Source organism: Gopherus flavomarginatus, chromosome 1, assembly GCF_025201925.1.
Source record: "Gopherus flavomarginatus isolate rGopFla2 chromosome 1, rGopFla2.mat.asm, whole genome shotgun sequence".
NCBI classification, from domain to species: Eukaryota; Metazoa; Chordata; order Testudines; family Testudinidae; genus Gopherus; species Gopherus flavomarginatus.
The window spans coordinates 71,127,917-71,140,812 of NC_066617.1; the positions used below are offsets into that span (position 1 = coordinate 71,127,917).

The following is a 12,896-nucleotide window of genomic DNA, read 5'->3' on the forward strand; positions in this document are numbered from 1 at the left end:
TTGGGCTGAGCCGGCAGGGCCTTCCCCGCACCCTTTGGCGCTCCAAGCCCCAGCCCGCCTCCGCCGCCTCGCCCCGGGGCTGGCCCTGCTCTGGGCACCGCCCGCCGCGCTCCACAGGCAGCACGCGCTGCAGGTAGAGGCCAAGAACGCCCCCTTCCCGGCCTCCCCCCTCCCGCTCCTGGAACTCCCGGAGGCGCTGGCAGGACCCAGGAGCGCGGCCGCGGGCAAAGCTTGGGCGGCGTCAGTGGGCGCGCGGGGCAGGCTGCGGCTCTTTAAAACAGCCTGTAAACTGAGATGCTGCTCCAGAGCTCAGCGCGCCGGCGGCAGCTCGGGCTCCAGCAGCTCGCGCTCCAGGCCAGGCTCCGGCTGCAAGAGCAAGAGCAACAGCAGCTCCCTGCGTCAGGGCGGGCAGCTTCTTTGCAGCATCTGCAGCTGGGGCTGCGGCAGCTTCTTTCCCAGGCTCCGGCTGAGCCGGGGCAGGGGGGTTGTAAACAGCGCCCTAAGGACAGCGGTGCAGAGCCGCGCGGCTACCAGCGCCCGCTGGCACCATGGACACCTCCTGCCCGGCCAGCGCGCTGCTCCTGCTCTGCTTCCTCGGGCTGCCTGGGGCTAGCAGCGGGGGCTTGGCGAGCCCCGCCGGGAGGCGGCAGAGGGGGTGCCCGACCCTGTGCCAGTGTGAGCAGGACGGGATGCTCCTCAGGGCGGACTGCTCCGACCGGGGGCTCACAGCGGTGCCCGCCAACCTCAGCCTCTTCACCTCCTACCTGTAAGTGGGGAGTGGGGGGTGGGGACCGGCAGCTGGTGCTAGGCCCCTGCTGCAAGGGTAGGGAGCGAGGCACCACCCGGGAGTTGCCCGCGAGGTGGAGGCCGATCGTGCACCTGGGGAGACTGCCGAGCGCGGGCTCCGCTCCAGCTGCGCCGAAGGGAGAGCGCTGTGAAAGGCCAGATGTGCCTGCTCTCTCTGCGCTAACCCCAGATGACAACCGCCTGCATAGGAAATACTCCCTATCACTATCTTGCTCAAGGGCTGACTAGTTTCAATCCACTTCTACATCCACCACTTCAGTAAGTGCCTAATCGCCTTTTAATCAAGAAATTGGTTATAAAGCGTTTAGAGACGTCGGGCTGCCCTAGCGTTACCCAGACCAGACGGGCTGATATATTTACAGGATTGCTGTATGATGAGCCATTTATTGGGTAATTAAAAGTGAGGCAACAGCAAAACCTGGATTAGAGCTACACGTACGTTATCTTTACCTTTGCTTCCCTGGACAAGGCTTTGAACTGCTGCTGATTTAATCTTTAACTGATCTGTCTAGGGGTTTGAAAGTGAATAGAATAAAGAAGCGAGAGCGGGTAAAATGCAGCGCTAACATTCAAATACAGCGCTGCTGCTTTTTGTCATTCAGAACAAGTAAATCCATCATCCAGAACATGCGGAGAAAACAGGAATTTAAACGTGTTCCTGATCAAACTAGCTCCGTGCTGAAACAGGTGGTTGGAAGCACAAGAGCTGTTCATATGTCAGATAATTGTTACTTTATGTCAGACCCTCTAGCCTGGTCTTTCTTATGACAGAGATACTCGCGTGATTTGAACATGTCAGCTGAGTCTCTATTGAATTGCTTGCAGTTAATTCAAAGACTGTACATTTTCTGTTGTATGTGTTGAGTTGTATTGGGTTTGAGGATAGGAGTTAGCACAAGTGAAAATTCTGAAAGAAATAACAGTGTTTTTTTTCGTTTTTTTTCTTTTGTGTGTGTGTGTCACTGATTTGCTTGTCGTGGTTTTTGTTTTGAAACTATTTAGTACAAGGCACTAATTTTACTGACACTATAAATTGTCTATTTCTGATTGTGTGCACTTTTGCAGAGGAGTCCAAGTTCTCTGCATCTGGATATAGTATATCTGATGCTTAATGTGTTTATCCATGCTTTTTTTTGTCTGTTGACATACTTGTTGCAACAGTTACCATAAAGATGCTTTGATGGGATTACCAATTCAAATTTCAAGTGGGGGGAAAAAACCCATTCTGAATTCATTTTCCCCTTCACCTATGGTCATGAAACTTGGTAACACAAAAAAGGTAGAGCTGCTGTGTGAATAATAAACTCTAAGTACTAAACATATATTGAGAAGGAGCTAAATTGAATGAAAATAGCTTTGATAAAAGAAACAAAATTGTTTATTTGAAAAGAAGAATATGCATATTAAATGTATGTTGTTCGGAGCTATGGCTATAATTTAAATTTGGTGATATATTCTCAAGTAATGGTAAAACAGATTTTGTTCATTTATTGTGTTTCCTAAATGTAACTTGACAGGAATACACAAGTTTTTAAAATTGCTCTGACATTGAAATAATTAGAAAATGTAAATATTATTATTTTCTACCAGCCGAGGCTTGCTAGCCTATTAGAGTGTTGCTCACTACGTCAGTTAAGTTGCCTTGTGTTAAGATTCTTATTTATTAAGATCATTACTTATTATGATCATTTTATTTTAGTTTATTATACTACTTTGAAAAAGTCTAAACTTACTCTAAGAAACAAGGATAGTTGTTAATGAATGATAGTTTATACTCTATAATAAAACAGAACTTTTCACATACACAATAAAATATTGAATAAGGGTATAGTCTTGAAGCCAAATGGGAATTTTGCCATTGACTTCAAAAGGAGCAGGCTGGGGCTCGAAGTATAAGAGAGAAACAGCTTTTGATGCTTACTGTGTGCTTTGAAGAGTCATAATTGGAGTAACTATTCTGAATGTTGTAAAGACAGAAATAAAATACTTAACTTGATGGGATAAATGCTAAAACTGGAAAGTGTCCCATTTCTTGAGGGCCTGTTTCTTAACTAATGTGTGAAAAAGGAAGGTATAGCTGAGCATGATGCTGGTACTGTGGACTGCTGCTGTTTAAAAGAAACATCTTTCTACTAATCTGTTTCTTGAAGAATGGTGCTACCCTTTATGCAGTTCTGGCCCTCTAAAATTCCTCATGTCTTGCAGAAAGGGTCTCTTAAGATTTTTTTCATAAATCCACTGTTATTTAATGGACTACATCCTGAAGAGTAGAAAATCCACTGCAGAAAAGGAGGAATTTTAAAGGACCAAGACAATCTATATGCATTATTCCAGTTGTCCTTTAGAAAGTCATTAATGAGAATGTGATACTATTTCTTAACATTTGTTCAGGACTATCATTATTTGATTGATAAAACATTGTCTAATTATGCGGTGGAGTACCTCCAGCCTTGTGTAAACAGAGAACTGTCATGTCTCATTTTCTTTAGGTGGATAAGCAATGACAAATTTTAAAACGTGTGTTTGCTACAAAAGTGTTTTTCATTTGGTAGTTGCCAGCCAGATTTTACGTTTCATAGTTCTTTTGCTGAAAAACAGAGATATTTACCCTCACTAATTACAATCATTCTTCTCCCAAAACAGGCTGAGTGCTTGAGTCCAAACCCTTACACTAACTCCCCCTCCTGTGAAACCTGTGTTATTATTAGACCTTTTCCTGTACCTATTTGACCTGATAATAGACATAATCAGGAGTACTATCTATTGTAAGTTCTTATTTTGTCATATTTCCACCCTCTCATATCTTATCTGAATAGTTTGCCTGATGGAGAAAAAGAGAGAAGAGATAGTGGTTTCCTGATGAGAATCAGAAATTGGAAAATGGAAATTAAAAATGGACAGAAAAAGGTTGTTCAGGTATCCTGAACTTTGTATTTTGAGATAAAGGAGATGAGTTAGTTTATCATGATCTATTATAGTGACTGAAGTCAGAGCACACTGTGCTATGGCCATATAGCTAATGAAGTCTACGGAAGGACCCAGCTAGAAAATTCAGCATTTCCCACTTACATAGCAATTCTCCCTTCTCTTATAAAAAGATTTTTTTGTTGTTGTTCAAAGTTGTATATTTGCTATCACATGCTATGTGATTTTTTTAAAGTTCAGTTTCTATTTTTCTTACTTAAGCCCACATAATCTGCTAAATGCATGTACACAATTCCTGTTGACATTAATGTGAATTCCATTTGTTGATAGAGGGCAGCATAGGGACTTCAGTTGCAAGTTAAGAATACAGTATGTCATTTTCTTATCAGTGTACTACAGTGAACACTTAAGAGCCAGGATCTGTAAGTCCCTCACACGTGGAACTCCCATTAAGCCTCATTCCAATACTGGGAGCTAGTGAAGTATTATCCTGAATTTTTATGATGGAAAAGGAAAACCGAGGCAGAAAGTGGTTTGCCCAACATCAAGGTGAAAGTTTGTGAAAGAGCTAGGAACTGAAGCCAGAACTCCTGATTCTCAGTTCTATGTTTCAATCATGCAACCACCCATCATCTCCAAAATAACTGATATTCTAAAAAATAAAATCTGGCCAACTTCAAAGTTTAAGAATTGTTTTATTAATATGCTGACTGAAGAGTTGCTTTTTAAACTTATGTGATGCGATTTTAGATTACCAAGAACAGGCAACTTCTTATAATTTATCTCCACTGTGGAGACAGATTAAATTATTAGAAATAGCAGTTCTACCCAACCAGCACAAATCCTGCATTTCTTGCACACCTAAACTCTCAGTTAATTCGGTGGAGAGATGTGAGTGCAAGAGAAATGCAGGCATAGGCCTTTTACTGTTTTCATAATTTTGTATTTTAGATATAGATAGTAGTATGATTTGGTTGTTTTGTTCCTTTATGATTTGCTTCATAAATTCATTTATGTGAAGTTTTATTTGCATAAATAAAGATTGAACTGTGAGTAAATTATAAACTTATTTAGGCATATGTCAATTAGAAGTTTGATTTGCATAGTGTTTCAAAGAAGTGCCATCTGATGTTAAGGCAAACTAATTTTGAAATTAAGAAGATAAAATTTATTTGTGCTGGTAAAATATATGAAAAGAGTTTGTGATCTGTTTTTCAATGGTTACAACATAGTCTCATTTAAACAAATTCTCATCTTCTTTCATTTTCCACAACAATATATTCAATATGTGCTATTAAGCACATGGAAAATTTTCAAGGACTGAATTAGAATATTTGAAAGTTAAAGATTTCACTATTTTAAAAAGTAGTAGAATTCTGTTCCCAGAAACAAAGTGAACTGCTGAGACATTTACAAGAAAAGAGCTACGGTAATATTTACTGCAAGAATACCTAAAACCCCCTCTGCCCACTACAATCTTTGAATAAGCTTACACATTTTTCTGTTTATCTTTTCCCCACCCTATGATACAAACTCAGTCCTGTGTGCCTCATGGTCTGAGATATCCTGGAAGTGATTTCAGTTTATCAAGGAGATCAAATAGCAGAGTAGTGTCTCAGGCAAGAGCAAGCCTTTATAAGTCTTCTTGCAACCTCTAGATCAATTGACAATGTGCAGGTGTGGCATGGCTAGTAAAATACCTGCCTTATCTTTAGAAAATACTTGTTTACAGATTTCAAACATTCTAAACAATTCTTGCTGTCCTCTACCTGAAATAAAATAAATGGCTACTATATGATTTAAATTGATAATTGGAAAGTTGGCCCAGAAAGGTGGCTAATATAATTTCACTGTTTCAATAGACTGAGGACCAGATTCTGGAGTTACTCTGGATTTACAGCACTGAAATCAGGATTAGAATCTAGCCCTAAAAACCTACTCTGAAAAGAAAATTGTTCAAATTCTTTTCCCCTATGTAAATTTTGCTCATGACATTTATATGTGTATATATAAATTAGAAGTGTGTACAAACTGGAATGTTTCATGGTATATTTTAAATCACAAATGTTTTATATGTCCTAATAGGAATATTTTTAGTTTTTAAAATACAAATCGGTAGATCATAATTGCATTCTTCATGTTTACAGAAGAATGAGTATGAAAATCAACAAAATACAAATTAAAGCTTCTTTTAAAAAGTGACTGGCTGTCACTCTTACTGGCTGGGAACACAGTATTAAAGAATGAGTCTTTACACTGCTTTCTAAAGAGCCTTGTGCTATTCAGAGGAAAAAAAAAGGGCACTCACACACACAACCTCCCTTCTTTGTAGCATAAGGAAATTATACATAAGTTGACAGGAAAAAGGAAACTCTCTTTAAGCTGCTAGAATATAAGGAGCTGGCAGGGTGAAGGCACCTTCAGTTTAGTTTGGTATCTGAAGTGCAGAGGACAATTGGCCTGGCAGAGGGAGCCCAACTCCAGCTGAGAACGCGTGCACTGGGCTGACCTTCCTAGTCAGCATGCCAACTAAGATTAGACTTTCTTCAAGTGTTCCCTTGTTAACCCAGTCTTTTCTCCAATGTCATTTGTCTTTCAAATGCTTAAAACCGCTACCCAATTTTGCAGCCAAAATGCTTTCTTTTTTACTTGTCTATTCACCAAAAAGAATTCTTCATTCACATGCACTGCTTTCTGAATTCTTTACAGATTATTTACATACAATTTAAGGTTGGCTGTTCCTTTCAGTGGGTCAGATTCTTCTCAGTTACATTTTTGCAAATATGGAATTGCTCCTTTGGCTCTGACTAATGTAACTGAGACCAGAATTTGGTGCAATGTTTTTGGCCTATCAAATTCACTAATCATAGTCTTCAGCTATAGAAGAAATATACTGGCTCCTTGAGAACGAAGGGACATCTTCAAAACATTCTTATCCTCTCTTAGAGGATTAACATCTCACTGGACAAAGCCTTACATTAAATGTTCTGTCCAGTTTATATACAAGGCAGGAGTAACATCTGTGCAATTCCACTATGCAGGCAGTAGGAGAATAGAAATAAATGCCCCCTTTGTTAAAGGGGCCTAACATTATTTATGAATCGGGATGATAACCACAGACAAAAGACACCTATCCTAGTCTCTGTTTTTCCTTGACAATTATTTTTTAACTCAACCAAAGAAAGACAAACCAGCAACAATTTCCATATGTGTGACAGTAGCTAATTATCTCTCCCAGCAAATAAAAAAAATAAGGAAAAATACACCACGTTCCTTAAATACCACCCTCAAGCAACACCTCCCTTCCCGAAAGCCCAATAAAAAGAATGGCAACAAACCTGAATGATTTTGGACCAGAGAGCAGGGAGCGAGTTCCAAAGCAATGTGGCTCTCGTAGAGAATGCCCTGTCACAACCCCCTTTCCTTTTATATTAAGAAAGCTTCAGCTTGAGCACATCCACTGATTGTAGCAGTGACCGTCTGGCACAGAGAGAGGGGCAATCTCTCAAGCAGTCAGGTTCCAGGCCAGCTAGAGCTTTGTAGGTCAAAACTAACACCTGGAACTCCACCCAGAGATGAACAGGTAACCAATACAGATCACAGAGTACTGGTATAATATACACGCAGTTAGATACCCATTTAAGAAGTGACTTGCCACCTTCTGCATCAGCTTCCAAATGAATTTAAGAAGAAGCCCCTGATATAGTATGTTGTGGTAATCTAATCGTGAGATGACAAAGGCAAATATCACAGCACTGTGTTCCATACTGGAAAGAAAAAAATTCAATCTCCTAGCTACACACCACTTGAAAATAAAAAGGTCATACTGAAAGCTAGTAGTCTCACCACTCTTAAATTGCAACTCAGAGTAACAAATGGTGGGCCAACACTCTGTGTCAGTGGGTGAGTTTAGTTGCCTCCAAATCTTCCTATTGATTTTCCCCCACCCTCCTTCACTCTCTCTCTCGCCCTTCTCCCATGTTTGCCTGGGAGGACCATTCTTAGTTCTGCTGTAAGCTGGTAACCAAGAGATCCTTTCTTAGCCTGATGACCCCTCTGAAATCCCACCTGGCTGATTGTCAGAGAGGAACACTGGCACTGTACTGGAGGAGAAAGCAGTAAGGGGACACTGAGCATCTGTAGCACCTCTCTGAATGTCACCTCTAGGGACTGGCTTCCACTTACATCCATTATAAAGCCATCTCAGAAGGGAACCTTCTTCATCAGGTTTTGTGTAACTTCTGCAAGCAAGTGGGCAATGAAATGGTTCCGCATTATGGAGGAATCGGGGTCTAAACTTTGGCCCCTACTATTTAATCCCTTAACAAGTATTGGAGTAGTCTGAGACACCACCTGTCTCTGCTCCCTTTGTGTTATTCAGGCACTGCAAAGGAGTTCAAAACCATCTGCAAGTAGCCAATGGATTTAGAATCAGCATAGCTAGCTCTTACACCTCCCTCCCTTCAGCTCCTGGTCCAGGGAGCATTTCGAGAGTGGGAGGGGCATGGAGATAGGCCAGAAGTATCACCCAGCAGGACCTGAGTGGCAGCACCTCACAACCCGCTGATTGGCCAATATCAGTCCCTAAACCAGGAAGCCATGAAGGGACACTGTCTGAGCAATAACCTTCCTCTGCTTCAGATCCTACTTGTGAGAGATTCTAGACTCTGGCTTCTGATCCTAGTTTATCCCTGACTTTGCTATTCAATTGCTGTCTGTAACCTGATGCACAGCCCTCATCTCCTGATAACCTGATTGACACCCAACTCTCAGTTCATTCTCTGGCCTGCCTTAGACTTGGCCTGACTCTGAACTCCTGCTCTGACCACTAGATCTGACCACCCTTGTCCTGCTTGTGACATCAGACCCCTAATGCATTGTGGCAGCACCTATTGCACTGGCCCTGAATCAGTTGCAGCAGAAGGAGGATTTGGGAGCAGACTAATGGAGGGGTACAGATCCAGTGGCTGAGGGCACTGAGGGATGTGGCCTCCATGAAATTCAGTGGAGTTACACCAGGTCAGACTTTGTTCCTTTGTTCTATGCTTATACTAAAGGAACAAACTTTGTTGTGCAAAATTGGTATTGCTAAAACACAAAGACAAAATAAGCTCACAACAATTAGTACAGTCTATGTACAGCCCTGGAATATTGAATGACAGAAAAGCTTTAAAACACAATATAAAAAGTGAAGTTAGTAATGTCTGCTGCTTTATAGAGTAAAATGTGCCATTAAAGAGGGAGCAAGCTACTTATCTGTTATTCCTGTGCAGAATATATGTTTTTCTGAGGCAACCCAAAAGTCAGATTCGTTCTTGCGAAGATCTTAAACATACAGCCAAGTATCAGTCTTCTCTCCTCAAGCTATTTGTGTCAGGATGCAGGCTTCTGCCATAAAACTGTTGTGCTGTATCAACACAAATGTTTGTGGCTATCTATGCAGATTATCAGTTAAGTGGAGGCAGATGGGACTTTGTTTTGTATTTGATGGTGACTTTTTCTTGATGGTGTTAACGAAAAATTCAGCAGGCTTTTATGGATGACACTGAAATGCCATTGTGATAAGTGCACTATACATGGCATCATAAACTGATGTACTGAGTCCAATAGAATTACCAGAGTCACATTTCTTCTCACATTAGCGGCTCAGTTGTCTTGCCTTCCATGGCAGTCTATAGACAATCTGTGTCAAATCATGTAAACTTGGAGTTAGATGTAATCTGTTTTCTCCGTTTATTGTTGATCTTTTAATATCTCATCTTACAGTCATGTTGTTCTATGTTCCTGCATGTCTGGCCATAGGGTAATGCTACAAAAGCATCAGATTTCAGAAGGATTTTGTAATATTGAGATTCACTGGATGGTATTATGCACAATGTCATATCCCTATATGAAAAGCATAACAGATAGTAAAACACTTCATGCTCTCAACATACTGTTAGTTTAATCTGTTCTGATAAAAGTATGGTAACTGATTAAGAGCCAGTTTAGCTTCCAGTTAAATGAAGAACAAAACTCCATTGACTTTATTCATGGAGGGTCAGACTCCTGATACATCACAATTAGTTTCATTGCAGAGCTTGTTGTTGGGCCATTGTGTGCCTATTCTTGGGAAAATGATTCATTCTTTATCCAGACAACACCATCTGCTGAGTACACAAACAGATTTGGTGAATGAGTAATTGCTTAAGTTCATGATGACAGTAATTATAATGAATATTATTTAACAGTTTTGATTATCTCAGAATACACAGCTCCTGCATTAAAAGTGCTCAGAGTTTTTAAAAGGGCATTAAGGCATGTGTACAAAACATAAGTTAATATAGATTAAACCAATTAAAGTAAACAGTCTTTGTATTGTCATGTGACTAATATTTTGATAAACGAGGTATCTGTTATATGTGGAAAACACAAGAGAATAATAATGAGGGCTCATAAAGGAAAAACCTCTTTCCCAGCAATATGGATCTGATAGTACTGAATTATGTTGTCAAAAACTGTAAGGACTAGGGATGCGCCAAGCTGCAGTGACATAATATTTTAGTTTGAAAGTGAAAAATAACAGAATTTAATTCAGGATAGACATGCACTGATTTTGAGATAACCATCTGTGAGGTCTTAAATGAAACTGCTTTACATTCTGAAATTGGTATGAGATTGTGAAATTGCCAAAGAACACTTTGAAGGAAAGGAAATTGGCATGAAAAAAACATATGTGCTAGTAAGTTAACAGATACACAATCAAAAACAACAATTCCCTAAGGAACATGGGGACCAGATTCTGTGCAGTGCCTAACATGCAAGCTAGGGCATCAGGAGGGCAAAGGTGGCTTTTAGCCATTTGAAACTCCCAGATTCTGGGCTGCTTCACAAGCCAGCACAGCTCCTGAGTAAGTCAGAGCAGCCAATGGACCTCCCCATGGCTGCCTATGGCCTGTTCCACTGCTCAGAACCATCAAGCAGAGCACACTCTAGCCATTCAGGAGGGAGGGAACATCATCCCAACCTCTTTGTAACCCCTTTATACCACAGGAATGGCACACAAGAGCCAGAATTTGGGCCAAAGTATCAACTGTGCCCTCATGTAGGCTTAGCAGCCCTGGGGAGGAGAGGGTACACTGTTCAAAGGGCAGTGGAGAACCACTTGTTCCTTGGAGGCTTTTGCAAGACATAATGCCATCAGAAACTCAGAGGAAAGCTTGTTAAGCTGGAGTCTCCATACACTATTATTTATTTTGGGGTTTCTGTCACACCCATCCACATAAAAGTACTGTACCTGTTAACCAGGTGCACACAGTACTCCTCCTACTACAGACCTGGCAGTGTACATTTATCTTTTGAACAGAACCATCCAGTTAATATGTTTATCCCACAATCCCAAAATGTGTCCGAAGCCTTTTCAACTGATGAAAGTCCCAAATGTTTTCTGCCCAGCTGCCAAAACTCCAGCTTCCCCTGTTAATTTTCCTGATGCAGTTTTATATTGTCAGTCCAAAAATATATACCAATGGATTGTAATGCATGAACCTCTACTTCCTGAGCAAAAGGACCTAGCTCTTTCACCCAAGGCTGTAGCACGCTCATCAACCTCTATGTGGCCTAGCCACCACCAGATGGAGAAAGAGTGTCACACCGTGCTGGCCTGAGTAGTACAAAAATTCAGGGGCAGAGTAAAATGAATTTAATATGACAATATTTATTTTCATATTCAGTAAAAACCTCAGTTGTTGAATATACCTGAAGCTACTGCAGAGATTTTCTAGTCTGCTGCAGCACCAAAGCAGCCTTGACCATAGATAGCATGATATATCTGATAAACACAATGTAACATGGCAGGGCTTCTCCCCAGCCTGCAGAAGCCCCTCTGTCATGCCCACAAATTCCTTTAGGCACTTTTATTTCTCAGCAGAGGTCAAACAAATAAACAACAGTTCTTCAGCTCACCCTGAACAATAATCCCCAGGGGATTTTACACCTTCACTTCTCAGACTGTCACTGACTCCCCTTTGAGAGGACTCTGGGTCTCTCCTTTTCTAGGCCCAGGTACCCTCTTTTAAAGCTCATTAGGGACAGCTGATGTGGCACAAGTACACTGGCCCTGCTCCTTCTTAAAGGGCAGTTTCAAAATAGGATTTAAACAACCATCAACTTGCACTAGATGAAGCCTCCAGATGCATGGTGAGATCTCCTCCACATGACAGCCTAAGACATAAAAGACTCTTGAAATCTCAACAGCTGAGGTCTTTCAATATAAGAACAGACAAGAGCTAATTATTTCAACTGCAGTTGAAATATTTATATTGTAGTTATAATTATTAAAATTATGAAATAGAAAAGAGCAAAAGTTCTGAAGGATTTTTTTTTTTTTTTTAGTGTCTGAATTTTTCAATATGACTTTATAAAGTTAAATTTTTTAAGTAAGTTTATGGATATATTTCTTTCTTCAGAAGCTCTTCAAGTCAGGTTTTTAAATCTATTTAGATGTCTGCATTCAAAAGGATTTAGACGTCTAGATGCTTTTGAAAATCCCACTAGGCAGTGCTTAGTAGGCACCTATCTGCATCTTTGGGTGCCTAAATACCTTTACAAATTTGGCCCATCAGTGGAAAAGTTATGTTGGGAAACTGAAAAGTTTTTTCTGTGCATGGCAAGTTATCATTCCAGACTTAAAAAGGAGTTTTCAAGTTTAAGTAAACCTTTACAGGCATTGACAAGACAAGGTGCTAAATTTATTTGGCTATGTGTCTTTCGGAAGACTTTAAAGACCTCAAATCTGAATTAGAAGACTCTTCCACTATCTCATATTATGCTCTAATGCCCTATTCCAAAATCATTATGTAGTCTGGTTAGCTTCGGTACCATTTTAAGAGATGAGATGAAGAATGGAGATCAGAAGATCATTTCCTATGCAAGTCACAATCTGTGAGATACAGAAAATGTAATTGCAAGATGGGGAAAAGATTCTGAAGTTGCTTGACCCTTGAACAATTTTCTTTTATTTATTTATTTTTTTAAGCAAACCATATAAAATTGTGATTGACAGTCACTTTTGAAATCAGAAAACCTAAATAACTGCAAAGGTTGAAAGACAGGGGTTAAGACTGCAAGTATGCAGTCCCCAGATGGTGCAAAGACTTGGTAATATCTGGTGATACCAGCTGACT

At 40.6% G+C, this 12,896-nt stretch overlaps 1 protein-coding gene across 2 annotated transcripts in view; it reads left to right on the plus strand.

Annotated features, from left to right (window-relative positions):
- Positions 1 to 323: 323 nt before the first annotated feature.
- Positions 324 to 12,896, plus strand: part of LGR5 (leucine rich repeat containing G protein-coupled receptor 5) — a 136,846-nt gene continuing 124,273 nt past the window's right edge. For both annotated transcript variants that reach the window (XM_050934750.1, XM_050934754.1), the window contains exon 1: positions 324 to 766. In XM_050934750.1, coding sequence (XP_050790707.1) covers positions 549 to 766 — 218 coding nt within the window. In that variant the 5' untranslated portion in view covers positions 324 to 548. The remainder of the gene's footprint in view (positions 767 to 12,896) is intronic.